Genomic DNA, 17,461 nt, shown 5'->3' on the forward strand with positions numbered 1-17,461 from the left:
AAGGCTAGGTTCAACAGGAGGAGGCAGAGAGAAATTCTAACAGTCGGTATCCTCTGACTTTTTCAACAACATAGTAAAAGTCATTTTTCTCCTTTCACCATAAGTTAAGACAGCAATAAGTCATATAAATCTTTCTACCTTTAGCATCTGTGAGTTTATTAAACATATTTTCTATTATTAAACAATTTTATGTAAAATTCTTGCCTTGCAGTATATGAATGTTAAGCTACTTCATATGAATAAATAATAAAGCTTAACTTTAAAATCCTCCAACATGCAGATATTCTGCTGTGTGTTTATGGATTTTATTTTTTCCAAGGCTAATACATATACATGGCTAATTCTAGGTGTCTTGAAGGTGACATCCAAAGGAAATGGTAGAAGAACTGGAAAACTTAAATGATGTCTTGTTTCTCACAAAAAAAAAAAAAAGAAAAAGAAATCTCTTTCCTCCCCTCCTCTTCCTAAAACAAAACGAACGAAAAAAAAGGATTTTCTGAAACTCCAGCAATGAAACCTAGTTTGTCGTTATATTACTGTGTCACCTCTTAATGCAGTTGTCTGTTTTTGTGGAGAATTCGTCTTATGGGAAAGGGCACAAGATTTTCTCCTATCTGATGATCATCTGATTGATTACTCTAATCTGATTAGCTGTAAAGCCTTGTTGAGTCTTTCCCATTGAGAGACAATCTCACAGAATAGTTTCCTGCTTTTTGCTTCCTATAGTTATGTCTGAATCCTATTTAAAGCATAGCTTTTCTCTGTTGTCACTTACCATTAAGCTGACCGGCCATGATCCATCCCTTAGCACAGTGAATGGGGTCTCCAGACTAGGGAGCTAAGATGCATGAAAAGTTTGCATTTTTTGCTTCTTAGTGTACTTGTTATCTTTAATCACCATAGAGATCATTTCTCTAGTGAGAGATTTCTCTCTTTCTGTCTTTTAAAGAAGGTTGTAGCTTCTGAACAATGTTGCACTTCCCTCCGCCCCCCCCTTTTTTTTTATTCTCAAACAAAACTTAAATATGGTATTATAAATCTCTTGTAAGACCTGATAGGAAAAACTTCACAGCTAAATCATAAGCAAAGAGAGGATGTCATCAGTGGAGCTGATGAAGAATCATATATATTTTTTTCTTTCACTGTGAAATAAAATTCCCATGCTGTTGTGGGCAAAACTCTCTTTTGGAAAGATTATTTAGTCTGATGGCAGAAATTCTGTTTAAAACTATGAGAAGTTACCTTCTGCAGAGCAACTTTGAATTCTGAGGAAGTCCTTTAGCTCTGTAATAAGTGTATACCACAATCATTAGATACCAGAACACCTTATTTTTTTCTTTCACAATCAGAATAAACCTATTTTAAACATAGTAGAAAAGATTTATTTAAAACGCTGTGATCAAGCATGATGATAATTTAAAAGTATCATTCATAACAAATGGATTGCTTTATCTGGGTTTTCGTTTGTTGGGATTTTTTTTTTCAGTTCTTCAAAACTAATTTGGTACAAGAGAAACGGTGATGTTACTGTAGAAAATAACAACCATGATGTAAGCCATGTATATCTTTCCCAGACTGAAACAGTTTTTTTTACTCCCGTTTGAAATAGCTCATGGTTAGGTACATATATGTATATTAAGAATTACAGAGGTAATTTAGGCCCTATTTTATTTACTAGGGTTGATATTCCTTTTGTCAGTGACAGTTACTAAGACCTATCATTATAAGTGCTGATTCAGTCTTGAAGCAAACATCTGAGCTTCATCAGGAAGGCAGAGACAAAATGCAAATTTCAGTATATGTGGTAACAATGCTTAAACCATGTTAGTCCTTTTGGTAATATCTTAAAGGCAAGTGAATTATATCAGTAATGGACTTGATTTTACACTAAAGCTTTCCGAGTTCAATAAGTCATTAGGCATACAAAATATCCCACTGATGTGAGTGGGAAACCTAGAGTTAGGAAAGACAGATCATCTTATTCTGCTAATATCCATAACAGTTATTCAGAGTGTTTCTTTAGCTCTGATACCTGGCAGAAGCATATATTTTACCCAGGTAGATATAACTTGATCAGGACAGTCCAAATGGCTATTATACATTATCTGTAAAGGTTTGACTTTTCAGTTTGGTTTAATTCTTCACTGGGACAGAAGTGACAGCAATTCAGGGATCAGTATGGAAGATTCTGATGGTACATGGCCCTGGAGACATGGGAAGTCTCTGGCATCATGTTAATTTTCAGGGATCACCTCCTCAAAGCTCAAGAGTGGTCCATCCCAATGATCAAGAAATAAGAAATGGTGGCAAAAGGCCTAAGTGGATGAACAAGGAGCTACTGACAAAACTTTAACATGGCAAAGAAGTGTACAGGATGTTGAAGTGGGGATAGATGTCCTGGAAGAAATACAGACAGTTGAAACCCACTGCAAAGATGGGGTTAGGACAGCCAAAGCTCATCTGGAGCTGCATCTGGAAAGGCACATGAAAGGATTCTACAGATAAATCAGCAACAAAAGGGAGAGTAGGGAAGATGTGGGTCCATTCTTGGATGGGGTAGGGTCCCTTGTGCAAAAGGATGCAGAGAAGACTGAATTACTAAATGCCTTCTTTCCTTCAGTCTTTACAAGTAAATCAGCCTTGAGCAGTCTCAGACCCCTGAGACCAGGAGAAAAGTCTAGAGCAAGGTGATTTGGAGGAGGACCAAGTGAGGCAGCACTTAATCAAAGTGGGCATACACAAGCCCATGGGACCTGATGGGATGCATCCGCAAGCACTGATGGAGGTCAGTTACCTTTGAAAGGTCATGATGGTTGAGAGAGGTTCCCAAGGGCTGGAAGACAAGAAACATCGCTCATCTTCAAGAATGGCAAGGAGAAGGATCGAGGGTACTCTATGCCAGTTGGCCTCACCTCTGTACCTGGGAAGAGGATAAAGCAAATAGTTCTGGTCTTCTTCTCCAAACATATTAAGGACAGGAAGATGACTGAAAGTAGTTGCCATGGATTTAAAAAAAGGTAAATCAGTCCTAACGGATCAGATAGACTTTTACAATAACATGACTAACTTGGTGGTTGAGTGGAGAGCACCGGATGTTGTTTAGCGTGACTTTAGCAAGCCTTTCAACACAGGCTTGCATAACATCCTCATTGGCAAACTGATGAAGTACCGACTAAATAAGCAGACAGTGAGGAGAATTGAAAACCAGCTGAACGGCCAAGCTCAAATGGTTGTGGTCAGCAGCATGAAGGATAGCTGGCAGTCAGTCAGTAACCATGTACCCCAGGGACTGACACTGCAGCCAGTACTGTTTAGTGATAAATTACCGACATGATAAGACAGAATGCACTCTCAGCAAGTCTGTAGATGATACAAAACTGGATGAGTGTCTGATACACCTATGGTTGTGCTGCCATTCAGAGGGACCTCAAAGGCTCAGAGAAAAGGGGAGATGAGAAGCTCATGAAGTTCAGCAGAAGGAAATAAACAGTCTGCAGCTAAGGAATAACCCCATGTACTAGTACAGGGGCCACCTGGCTGAAAAGCAGGTTTGTAGAAAAGGTTCTGAGGGTCCTGTTGGATGCCAAGTTGAACACGAGCCAGCAGTGTCCCTTGTGGCAAAGAATGCCACCAGCCTCCTGGAATGTGTTCAGCAAAATGTTGCCAGCAGCTCGACAGATCAGCACTGGTGAGTTCCATTTGGGGTGGTGTATCTGGTGCTGGTCTCCCCAGTACGAGAGACGGGCATACTGGAGTGAGTCCAGCAAAAGGTGACGCAGATGACAAAGGGACTGGAGCATCAGACATACAAGGAGAAACTGAAAGGCTTGGGACTGTTCAGCTTGGAGAAGAGAAAGTGCAGGGGGAACTCATCAATGTGTATAAATTCCTAGGAAATAAAAGAGGCAGATCCAGATTTCTCAGTGGTGCCCAGTGACAGAACAAGGGCCAATGGGCACAAACAGAAACTGAAATTCCCTTTAAACAAGAAAGAAACACCTTAGTATAAGGGAGACAGGACACTGGAACAGGTTGCCCAAAGAAGTTGTGAAGTCTCCATCCCTGTAGACATTTGAAACCTGACTGGCCATGGGCCTGCGGAGTCTGCTCTAAATGACTGTACTCTGAGCAAGAGGGCTGGTCTAGATGATCTCTGGAGGCTTCTAGTCTCAATTATTCTCTGATTTTGTAGTAGAAGTTATACAGATAATATTGTTCATTAATATAATATTGTGTAATTAATCCCAGTATTTTTTCTTATTTTTTAAACAGGACAATTAAAGGACTGAAGTAATCTCTGTACATGTTTATTTTACACTTTAAAACTGAAAAAAATTCCTTTGATGAAATTTTTAACCAGTCAACTATTTTGTGCCAATTCCATCTGCTGTTAGATTTTTGCAAACACATTAAAAATATCTGGATGTTATATTGATGAAGGTCAAAGAAACATCTAGATATTCGGAGGCATGGGAAATTCTCTTGTCTAGCTCTTGCCTGGTTAAAAGGGAGCTTGCTTGTGCTGATGTATTTTGAATTGTATAATGAATTCCCTCAATTTCCTAAATTAATGACAGTATTAATACTACAGTTTGCCTGGAATTTTGACAGAGAAAAAAAAAATCCTACAAATATAAAAGTATAAAAAGCATATATTTGTTGTTTGTTTTTTAAAAAAAATTTGAGGAAATACATAGTGTTGTAAATATGAAAATTCCAAGATGAAAGCTTCTTTGGATGCCCTAGCATTAGGAAAATGTTAAGTCACAAAATAGAGAGAGAAAGAAAGATATTTTATTTTTAAATAGCATTGCTACAAAGCAGTGAAGGCCAAGACAAACAGAAATTCAGGAATAATTTGAAGCCCAACTTTATATGCTAAGTTTGGTAAGGTGACTTTTAATATTTCATATTTGACAGGGTATATCATATGATAGTGAGCCATTTGTTAGGGAATACTTATTCGTCCATCATTAAAAAAAAAACTAGATCACCCCCAAATTCTTCAGTTAAAGTGTTTTCATCTTTATTTGGACTGGGTAATAACTCTCAACGAGTTTCCCAAAGGCAAATCATACTGAATATTCACCAATTTATTTATTTATTTATTTTTAATTTTGAAGCAGATACTTTGAAATTTTCTTCAACTTATATTACTTATGGTTTGTTTTTACGAAAATTGTTTTCAAGCACTAGGAAAAAAACAGAATAAACACATGCCATATGGGGTAGACAAGAATGACCCCAGAAAACACAGAAGCAATGAAATGTTCTTTTTCTAATAACTAGAATTTCTTTTCTTGTGACATAATTGCAGCTGGTCAGGTATCAGTCACTGATGTATTACAACATTTCACAGCTGATTTAATAAAAAATGAGTGTCCTGGCACAGGAAGAAGAAGGAAGATCTATAATCTATCTCCACTACTGGATCAACCATATTCCTGCTTGACTTGAAGAAGCAGCTTGATTCACTTAAACTTAAATTGATCATAAAACTGTGGGCTCAAAAACCCTTACCTGACCTTGCTGCTGTTTCATAGTAACTACTTTCTGCCAGTAGTTCCTATTTGTCAGTGCTTTTGTGTCTCAGCCATACTAATCACCTTAAGTTTCTTCATAATATATTTGATAGTAAATGATAAATTTTGGTTACCTTCTCAGATTTTACGTGTATTTTATTGAGAAATACGCAACTGACAGTGAAAAAACAGTTGCCAAAAATGATACGTAGACCTTTCTCTTTCCAAAATGACCAATTTAAAGTCACATATTTATTCACTTTCTTCAGTGTTATACTTTTAGACAGGAAGGTGCTTAAAACAAAGCTGGAGGCAATAACAATCTTGAAATACTTATGAAAGAAGCCTTTGGATGTGGCTCACTATATGGTATAAATGCTGTGTATATATTTTATAATAACCCATTACAACACAATATAGCTTATAAATTCTATTTTTACAGTTTTCCCCAGATACAGCTCTTGATAATAGTTACGTGTGCTTGTTAAGTTATGCCTCAACATTTCCCTGAATTTTCCATGCATAGTTTGCAACTTAATTCAAAATGGGAAATAACAGTGGAAGTCATGAGGAACTTTACTTGTCTCAATAACAAAATGAAATTAATTGAGTATGAAAATAAGATTTGATAAAAGTACAAATGTGATAGAAACTATTAGCTGGATTAAGTTTGTTAGTTATCATTAACACCACCAAAGAGAAGACTGGAATGCAGCTATTACTTTAAAAATAAGCAGAGCTAGTAAAAACATCAGTGTTTAATATTTTTGAGACTGAAGGAAAAATGACAGAGATAATTTGGTATCTCACTTATGGCTCCTCCTAAAAATGGACAAAAGTCTTCAGAAGTGTCTCACACACAGTTTTAAAATTACTTTTGTTTAAATTTTATAAATATAACATCCAGTCTTTCCCTTTAAAAAGAGGTTTTCTTTTTTAAAAATGGCTTCTTTTCTTGAAAAGGGAATATGATATGATCCTGCCTTTTTTTTAATCAGTAAAAAATAAAGAAAAAAGTCAACGATTTGAAGACATCACATTTTTAGTATACAGTTTTTCAAGCTTTACGTGTATATAAATTGAAAGAATTGTAGATGCCTATCTTAGTCCTTTATAACAGAATATACCAGATAAAGATATCATAGAACATTTGGCAAATAAATATAATATAGTAGCAACACGTTGGAATATTTGTATCAAAATACCTAACCTGGATAATGAACCAGAATTGGTTCTGTTACTCTTTATAGGTGGTCCAGTACCTACAAATATCTAACTACTTCCGTGTTTTAATATTTTTACTCCTTAAGCCATTTCCCCTCCATTGCTAGTTATGGTGATAAAATTAATATGTAGATGTTTTGTCAATACTAGAATTAGTAAATACTAGGCACTAGAATTAGTCCAAACAATCTGTTTTTCTTTTCACTGTTTACTTATATTGAAAGTGTAAACAGCTGTGATGTGAATGTGTTGCACAGGCTTTTGAACTTAAATGAAAAAATAATGTTCTTGAATTGAGTTGTTCTGTTGGCATGACTTTTATATTTTGTTGTTGTTATTCAGTGTATATATTCTGACAAGTGTTTGTTGCTTTGAATCACTTGCTTATTTATTTTGCAATGATAAAGATGTTAATGTTCTTAAGAAAAATGAAACATTCCAAGGTAAGTAAAGCTTACAGAAGCTTATCAACAAATATAATTAATAAACCATAATGTATAGCAGTATGCCTAGTATCATAAAGGAGGACATTTAACTGTGAATTTAGATGTTTGTTGGGTAGCAGAGAGCAGAGAATTCAAAAGTGTATTCAACAGGAGAAAAATGGTGTATTGGGTCTGGCTGAGCCCCACTGCAGCCCTCTCAGCGCTGGGCTTTGTATTGGCAGCTAGCAAGGGGGTGATAACACACCAGTGTTGGGGCTACCGCTGAGCAGTGCTGCACAGCATCAAGGCTGCCCCTCCAGCATTCCCCCTGCCCTCTCACCAGCAGGCTGGGGGTGGGCAAGATTCAGGAGGGGGAACAGCCAGGACAGCTGACCCAAAGTAGCCAATGGGACATTCCATACCATGTGATCTCTGCTCAGATATAGCTAAGAGCAAGGAGGAGGATGGTGGGGCATTTGTTATTTACAATGTTTGTCTTCTGGAGGAACTGTTCCGTGTACTGAAGCCCTGTTTTCCGGGAAGTGGCCAAACACCACCTGCTGATGGGAAGTAGAGAATAACATCTTTTGATTTCCTTTGCTTCCCTGTGCACAACTTCTGCTATTGCTTCATTAAACTGTCTTTATCTTGACTCACAAGGTTCTTTTTTTCATCTTATTTTCTCCCACCCTGTTCTGCTGAAGAGGGGAGTGATAGAGCATCTTGGTGGGCACCTGGTGGCCACCACAAATGGTTTGGTTCCCTCATTACTAGAATCTTTTAATGAGTGTATGTGTGGTCTGTATACCTTCATTGTCTCTTTTATGTATATAGAACTACATTTTTATCCATGTACCACTGTAATGTTATAAAAAATAACTTTAATCATCAGAGTAACTAATTAAGTGATCAGAGAAGTTATGAAATAAACTTGGTTTTTATTTAAATATTTTTAAAACAATATATTAATGTATGTTTTGTTCTCTTCTCTTTTTTTTGTTGTTGTTGTTGTTGTTGTTGTTGTTTGTTTTGTTTTGTTTTTCCTCTTTTATTCTGTCCCCCTTTTTTTTGGCCATTGGTGCCTCTTGCTGTTCCTCCTTCCTGTTTGGTCAGTGGTTTTTGGCCAGTTTGTATTTTTCCAGACATCACTCCATGATGTAGTTGAAGTATATGATGGTCCAACTCTTCAGTCATCTTTGTTATCCTCTCTCTCAGGATCTCATTCAGGTATCCTTTAATAGAACTGTCATTAAACTGTTGTTTGTTTTTAGGAACCTAGAAAGATAGTGTAGTCAGTAAAAAAAGGAAAACATTATTGTCTTATTTTCATATATTCAATTCAGGCATATATATGAAATCAGGATTTTGAACTAAAAATATAAACATTCAAAACTCTGCATTAATGAATAAATGAGGTAAAATGGAATCTATTCTTTTTAGATTTTTTTCCCCCTGATATTTAGCTACTATAGTGAGTGTTTGGGGCTTCTCACTCTGTGCATTTGTGACTTTTATTTAGTGAGCAATCTGAACTGTGTATTACATGCTTCAAAGGAAAAACGGTGTGTGTTTGTAGCAAAGTAAATTCTATAGATTATGTGCACATCTACTCAGTTAAAAGAGGTATGGAATCTGGGTTTGTTTGTTGATTTGTTTGTTGGGGGGGGGTCTTGTAAAGAAAACCAACAAATATTCCTAATAACTCACATGAGTTTTAGTTCCCCTTTTTACAACAGCATAATACTGTCAACATAACATACTGAAGTTGCATATATCTTGCAAAGTTTACTGAAGTAGAACAAGGTTTTGGGCTGGTTATGTCCAGCTACAAAGATGATGACAGGTATTTTGAATGCTTCTTTAGTAAAAAGTGGTTATGATAGCTTTATATTTGCTTTGTTTGAGTAGGTGAATCCCTTCCATTGAGCTCAGGTAACCAGATCACGGTTCGATTTACTTCGGTTGGACCAGTAACAGCTAAAGGATTTCATTTTGTCTATCAAGGTGAGACAACCTGGACAAATGTGTACATTTATTCTTTTCATCACAAATTCTAAATCATCAGAGAGGAACAGACCAACAATGTAGAGGAAAGTAACAGCCTGTTAAAAATACAACAAGTTTCACTATTTCTGCATGTTTTGAAAAATGTTTAGGATCATTCTTTTATGTGTATTTTAAGCTTAAATCAAATATTTAAGAAGCATGAGAGGTTCCAAATTTAAGATGACAGTTATAGAAAGCAGCTGTTTCTGTTTGCTAATCTGGTTGACTAATGTTAGATGCATCTGGCTGCTCAAACCGGTTTATTTCTCAATTTAAATATGAATAACTTAGGTATTATTACCTGTGGGTGACTCAGTGATCTTACTGTTATTTAGATACTTCTCCTGGTTTACATTATCTGCCTTTTTATGGGTCAAATGCAGAAATGATTATACATCAGTACTTGCAACTGCAAGTCATTCTTTCATTAAATTTAAATCCTGATCTGACAGTCAGAATACACATTTAGAAATCCACAAGAATAAATGTAAATATCCCTATGACACAGTAATGTTATTTTTAAAACATATATTAGCTGAATATTTCATAGTAGTATTTCTTTCCAGTGCTATTTTAGAAAGGTTTCAGTGTGGATGTTATGCATTGGTTTTAATCTTGGCAAGGGTATCAGTGCTGTGCTATTCTAAATAGTAACTCAGACATCAGAAGTATGTAATCCATATTATGAAGCTTCATTTGAGTATTATGAAAATGTTCTTAACCAGCAAATAACTGAATGTTTCTTCCAGTCATTTTGAATATTTGTGGTTCAAAATCTGTATTCCTCCATCAAATCTAAAATTAAGAATCCACAATTGTTTGTACATTTGCAGCTGTTCCAAGAACAAGTGCAACACAGTGTAGCTCTGTGCCTGAACCGAGATTTGGAAAAAGGATTGGAAATGAATTTGCAGTTGGGTCATTGGTTCTTTTTGAGTGCAATCCAGGCTATATCCTCCATGGGTCAACAGCAATTAGGTGTGATACAGTACCAAATGCATTGGCACAGTGGAATGATTCACTCCCTACATGTGTTGGTGAGTTCTTAAGGCTTTTTAAAAGGACTAATTCCTGCCTAAAGTGTAGACCATTCTCTAGCTGAATGTGTTCCTTCTTTGTCGTCTGTATGGTATTTTATTCTTCTTTACTTTTATTCACTTTCTTCTTCATTCAAGGTTAAGATTTTACTCCTTTTTCTATTCTAACCTTGCTGTGATATTTAATGAATTTCATGAACATACTCTGCTGCTATAAATTATATGCCAGTTTATTTTACCTTAACATCAGTGACAGTCCCTGGCTGTCCTTTAATCAAGACTCAGAAATACCAGTTTGTACCCTGACCGCTTACAAGACTAAGATGCTTTTGCTTTGCAGATCTCTAACAAAATATTGCAAGCTATTAGAAAGAACACTACTATATTAAAAATCAGAAAGAGTTAATGCTAATATTTCATTACAGAAAAAAGCAGTAATTTTTCTGATCAGAAAATACATTTTCTCCACTTCTAATCATACAAGATTACATTACCAAAATTTAATTTTGATATCATTGTGCATCCAATGACATTGATAATGCTGGTTTGCACCAATTAAAAATCTGGTAAATGTGCTAAAAAGCCCTGCAATAAAGACAGAAAATTCTAATGGTACATTTTACCATAGGCTTATGTCAAGGGCAAATATGACACATTTACATATTAATTTTAATTAATTAGAGTTTGGCTTGGTTTTTATATAGAAAAAAATAGTTGTTTATAAATGAATTTAGATTGGTCATCATTTGGACAGATGTTTTTGCAACTTCATTAAACTTTTCCATCTGTAACATCTGTTGCAGTACTGACCATATTATACATATTTTTTTCAAATTGAATAGATTGAAAACTATTCATTTTGAGTATGAAGACATCTGAAGAGCTTCATTTTCAACCAAAACAGCCAATATGAGTTAAAGTTACTGTACTTTTCTTGACAGAAAACAGATTTTTTATAAAAAGTATCATAACCCATTGCAGAAAACACATTATGATATTGACTGCAGCATTAAGAAGTACATAAACAGAGTTTTAGATGAATGGAGGAAAGGAAAATAGAGAATATTTTTTCACTGGCTGATTTTTATTCTTCCATGCTAATCAGCTGATAATGCATGGTAGAGTCTGAGTGTTTTTCAGTAAAATAAAGGATTTTCTCCAAAATACTAGAATCCTGATAGAGACCAAGACTAAGTACCACTGAGGTAATTTTAATAAAATATTATTAACTGGCTATTATACACAAATAATGTTTATTTAAGGCATAGGAATTATGTATCAATAAGAAGCCAAAGTATATAGCTATATTTCATTTATTCTCAATGATTGCAGTTTAATCAGTAGAACTGTACTTTTTACCCCCTTGAAATGTATTTCCTTGTTTTTCAGATATAACAATTTAACAGAATATTTAAATAATTATTTTGACCGTTGATCACAATTTATTACTGATACGTTAATACATGATTTAGTCTGTGGAAGAGAAAGCTATCTGTCTCTAGGCGAGTTGAACTGACAAAGGGTTACAGGCCACCCTATGTGTGAAAAACACTGTGCCAGTAAATGTGGTAAAATATATACAAGGTGAAAATTACATTAATCTAAATCAATTTAATAATTGAAGTGGTAGACATTAATAATAATAAAATTAATAAATATTAAATTACCTTAACTTTAGTGAATGCTTGAATATTTACTTACAGATGGTAGACATCAATCATTCTGTCTGTTCATCCTCTTATCAGTAATTATTTAAAAACTTCAAGTGACACTGACCTTTAGTTTATCGATGTAGTTCCCAACAGATTCTATCAGTTATATGCCACACAAAATGTGGCTACAGTATTCATTATTAAGATAAGTTCTACCTTTTTTCTAAATCCTCATATTTGTACCTAATGAAATCCATTCAGAACTTAGCAGTGTTGCACATAAGTGATACATTAGCTTTTAATGGTTTTGATAAACCATCTCATCCATCTTTTCCTTCGACTTCTTAAATACCAACAGAATATCTGTATCTAGATTAAGCTGTAATATTCTTTGTCCCGGTTAGAGCATCTAATGATCTAGACGAGATAAATTCAAGATGAACATTCAGAAGAGAAACTTGATGGTACTGAATGCCTCTGTCCTATGTCATGCATAACACATTAATCCATGGGCATGGATATGATCAGTGCAGTCTTGCAGGCATTTAGCAATTTCTTTACTAATGTGATAGATCTATAGTCTGTTATGTGATAACTCACACAAGCAGAAAACAGTCAGAGTTGACATTGGTGCTATTAATTATTAAGACAACAAAGTAGCAATATTAAGAAAGAATGTATCTTTTTTAAGACATGTTTCTGTCTTTTATACTAATACAATACATAACTGTTCAAAATTCATTCTTAACACCTAAAAATAATGCTTTATTTTTGTAAGATTATTAAGAGACAATAGAGTGGATTTCACTTTGTTAAAGGTCAAAAAAGTAAAGGGAATATGAGCATGATTCTGCCAGGTAGAAAACTGAGATAATTCTAATTTTCCTTTATTCTTCTTTGGTCATTTAAAAGAAGGGTTTAGAGATACAAATTTTATTTTCCTGAAGCAAATATATATTATTTAAGATAGCATAAATTTAAATTTCTTCATCCATGGTATACTGAACCTTGTATAAACTTTTATAATAACTTTTCTCACTTCTAAAGCATCATAAGTTGTTTTTTTTGCCTTATGCATTTCCTTTCAGTGCCCTGTGGTGGAATTTTAACCAAGCGCAAAGGGACCATTTTGTCTCCTGGTTACCCTGAGCCTTATGACAACAATCTGAATTGCGTGTGGAAGATCACAGTACCAGAGGGAGCTGGGATTCAAGTGAGAATACTTACTATTTGCCTATTCTCATCATGTTTTAAACTGTTTTTCCTGAGATGTTTTTCCAAGAGCATGAAAAGATCATTTATTCATACATTTTTCTATATCACTACTGATTCTGACGATGGAATTTATTGCACATCTTTTTATTCACACAGTTGTTAAAAGTTAAAAGATTTACAAATATCTTAAGATACACTTCTAACTTTTTAATTAGAAGAAAATCACCAATAATTTAAAATGTGTTATTTCAGCAGGTCAGTGACTCCTTATAAGCCAGATGAAATAGTGAGACTTTTCTGTGATTTTTTTTTCTTTCCCAAAATGGATAAATCATCTCTAGCAAAGTGAAATTAAGTGGGTTGTTCCATAAACAAATTATATATGTTTTCCTAGAAACATATATACTTACTTTGTAAGTTTATATGTTTATATATGTATAACTTTGTAAGTTACTTACTCTATCGTTATGGAAGTTCATTGTGATGTAAAGATGCTTTGGTATGTTTCAATATGAGATGGGAATTGGCCCTTTAAAATATTGTCAGGATTGTCATTTATTAAAATTTAGATTAAGAACTTCATAGAACACATAGCAGAAAAGTATCCATTAAGCTAAGTCATGTATATCTCACTCGTCAGAGTTCACTAAAGAGACTGACAGAAATCTGATTATTGGAAAGGCAGTTGAGTTTAATAAATTAGGACCTTTAAACATCATCTGTTCAAATTTCAGCAAAATGCATATAAAGAAGTCATGGTAGCAAGTTTTCTCTGTCTACTTTTAGTTCAAAATAGAACTACTGTAGAAAATGAATAAAGAGCTCAGTTTCTGTAGGTATAGATTTAATAATGAAAACCAGGAAAACCATTGTGGACAGTTTATTAAAGCTTTTTAATAAATTACATCACAGAGCTTTTAGGATAATAAAGTCTACTGAGTCAAGAAAAGTTCAAAAAATACTATGAGCTCATACTTTGTGGCTTAATAGGCATTCAGAAAAATCTATCTTTTTATTTTAAATAACTAAAAATACTTAGAGAAAAATGTAAAAACTTTATGGAAGAACACAGAAATCATCACAAATACAACCCAAGTCCATACATGATGACATCTGTGAGTTCAATTTTCAAAACAACCAATGCCTATTAACAATAGTATTTATTTACCTAAGGCAGTTTTGAGATTGATTTTGAGGAACACTTCTTGATTTAAACAGTTGACTAAGTTAGGATACTTTGTTCTGTGTATTTCTTATACAATCAGTAACGTAAGTTAAACACTAGGAGGATAGTTCAGAGCATTTAAATTAAACATTAATTGGTATCCTAAGAGGCAGTCACTGTTGCTTTTTGGGTTGTTTATCTCTTATCACAGACTGCATTAGGTGATTAAATTACTAACTTTGATTTGAAGTTAGGTGTCTAATCTGTATGATATTCTTTTGCTCTAGAGTCATAATAAAAAGTTATATTTACTGTTTGCTTTTTTCTAGTTCTTCTGAACTTTTTTGATGAGCTAGTGAATACAATCCCTTTCTATTATCAGTTGCTGAATAAGTTATTCATTTATACTTGTATAAAAGTAATGACAACAGAACAGTTTCATGGACATACCTGTGTGATTGTAATCAGATTTGTAGAACATTTAATATTGCCACTGAGGCAGGACAGTCACAAAGTGTGATGTTCATGCTTGATCCTTTGAATCCTGTCTGATATTCAGGGCTAGGTCTGAGCAAGATAAAGTCCTTGATATAGTAAACTGAACACAGCTGACATGGGGTCAGTAAGATGGAGTATACATCAGAAATCATTATACCATTTTTACTGCATTATTTTTCATAACTTATTTAGCTTTAAATCCATTAATGATATAAAAAATAGCATCAGATCTGTTTTGGGTTGGGTTTTTTTTTCAAAGAAAAAACCTGAATATGTGTATATAAAAATGTAATTATTACTGTGAAAATCAGCTACTTAAGGCAACGTTTGAAAGCTTGGGTGACTGATTTCGTCCAACCTGGGAATGCAAGCAAATGCAGATATTGAAGATATCCATGACAGCTAATGTTTTTGTGCTTATTTAAATGCATAAAATATCTGGACATTTTTTCTAACCAATATATATATACCCTCAAAGTAACAAAGACACTTCCCCAGCTTAAAGGAGATGAAAATAATGTGTCACCAATGCATATTCCTCTGTGAAACATGTAGGTGGAAATTTAGACTATTCAGGCATAATAACTATCAATGTGTATGATTATGTTTTTGAATTTGTTGAAACACTGTGATCAGATGCAAATGCTGAGCTGTTTCGTATCACATCAAAAAGCAGACATTTAAAGGTAGATTTAGGTAAATATGAAGTGTGCACCAAAAGTCTGCCTTTAGGCATGTAACTTGAATACCTTATATTAGGAAATTAATCTGCCATAGTTCCTTATGAAGTTAGGGCAGAAAGGCACCTGGAGTAGATAATTCAAAACATCTAATATAGCGTCTAGCTCTGAAAGTATGTCTGTCTGTTTATTAACTACATGGGGTGGTTAGGGCAACATTTGTACTAAAATAGATGTTTTAAATTAAGTGGTTTATGATGAATACAAAAACTGTAGTCAGCATCAATCTGGCCCTGAAAACGCGTTAAAAAAATTAGATAATTTGATATTTGTTCTGAAGATTTCCTAGGTGCCTACATTTCCAATTCTATATATCTTAAGAAATATTCCTGACAGAGACAACACCCATAAAGTTTCACCTAAATCCCATAAAAACCAACAAATGAACAGCCAAGCCTTAAAGTTTTCTGAGAGAACAGATCCAGGGGACCTCCTCCAAGTATCTAAAACACAGTAACAGTCAAAGCCTCTCTGTGGCTTCATTTTTTTAGAAGAAATATCATCCTTCAGCTGTAACATCTAACCAGTTCCTACAAAAAAGTACAGTAATGCCCCATCCAAGAAATAAGTGACCAAACTGAATATTCCTTTTACCTAGAAGAAGGGGCAAGTGACATATTTCACCTAGAAGAGTAACTTCATTACCTAGTTGTACTAGAACCGATGCTTATTTCTTCTGTTGAAGCTATTCCATTTTGGAAGAAATAAAAGGAAGAATAACTGAGACAGAAGAACAGTAAAAGAAGCATAATTCCCTAACCTAGTGGCTAAGGTACCCCTTTTTGAGGGTGATTGGGGTTTCATCTGTGCTTTTGCCACTCTTGCAATGCTTTTCATTAAACAAAAAATGGCCAGACCCTCTCCCCTCCAAAGTGGGAACAGGAACCTGGTATTTCTCTACTACAGCGGGTGTATTTTCACTAGGTGAGAACAGATATATCCTCCCTGTTGCAGTTTATCTGCTTACCACTTTGCATCTCTGTGAGTGGAAGGATGTTGTCACCTCTGGAATGAATGAAGCTTTTTGCTTGTAGCATGCTAGTGACTGCTCCTCTTCAAGAGATGAGTCAATGATGAAGGTAACCAAACAGGAGGTTGCTCTTGCATGGAGGCAGAACTGAACATGGCAAGAGAGATGAAGCAGTGTACATCACTGTGGGAGTGGGTTTAGCCCTGGATAAACCAGAGAATCACAAAGAAACTGCAGTAATTGACGATACCATGTTTTTGTCTTCCTCTCTATGCCCTCCAAACAAGGGAATCATATTCTATACTCAGGTGATTTTCACAGTTCTGTGACTCTTGTCAGAGGTGATATGTAGTTGTCACTAAGGGTCACAAGATTTAGTAGTCTGAATTGACAATTAAATTAAAAAAAATAATTTGCAATGCAATTTTATTCTCATAATGATGATTTTCTGTTCTCTATGACAATGAGAGAAAGGCACAACTCTCCATGATTGAAAGCAACAAAGGCTACAATTTACAGTGGTCTTTGTGCTTGAATACAGACAGGAAGAAGTTTATGTTCTTTCCCTCACATTTTTCTTCATAGGTGCAAGTGGTGAGTTTTGCCACAGAACACAACTGGGATTCCTTAGACTTTTATGATGGTGCTGACAACAATGCTCCAAGGCTTGGAAGTTATTCAGGTGACTGAGAAAATTTTACATTAAGTGTTGCACAGAGTCAACTCTTTATTGTAAACACAGAACTCTTTCTAGTTTGTGTGTGAGAGTGTGTGTGTGTGTGCTTGTTTCTCCTATAATTAACAACAGGTAGTATTCTTTATCAGTTTTAATCAGTTTTCTCTTAATAGACTTCATAAAGCTGAATATTTGAAAATGCTAGAAATGAAATAACATTCAGGGGCTCCCAAACTAGATATATATTAATCTCATTGTTTGCCCACTCTTATAGCAGGGTCCAGAAATACA

The 17,461-nt window shown here is 34.7% G+C and overlaps 1 protein-coding gene across 2 annotated transcripts in view; it reads left to right on the plus strand.

Annotated features, from left to right (window-relative positions):
* Nucleotides 1–17,461, plus strand: part of CSMD3 (CUB and Sushi multiple domains 3) — a 720,137-nt gene that overhangs the window by 579,900 nt on the left and 122,776 nt on the right. For both annotated transcript variants that reach the window (XM_037381737.1, XM_037381738.1), the window contains 5 exons: nt 8,285–8,398; nt 9,080–9,175; nt 10,051–10,254; nt 12,995–13,119; nt 17,080–17,176. In XM_037381737.1, coding sequence (XP_037237634.1) covers nt 8,285–8,398; nt 9,080–9,175; nt 10,051–10,254; nt 12,995–13,119; nt 17,080–17,176 — 636 coding nt within the window. The remainder of the gene's footprint in view (nt 1–8,284; nt 8,399–9,079; nt 9,176–10,050; nt 10,255–12,994; nt 13,120–17,079; nt 17,177–17,461) is intronic.

Source organism: Falco rusticolus, chromosome 3, assembly GCF_015220075.1.
Source record: "Falco rusticolus isolate bFalRus1 chromosome 3, bFalRus1.pri, whole genome shotgun sequence".
Taxonomy (NCBI): domain Eukaryota; kingdom Metazoa; phylum Chordata; class Aves; order Falconiformes; family Falconidae; genus Falco; species Falco rusticolus.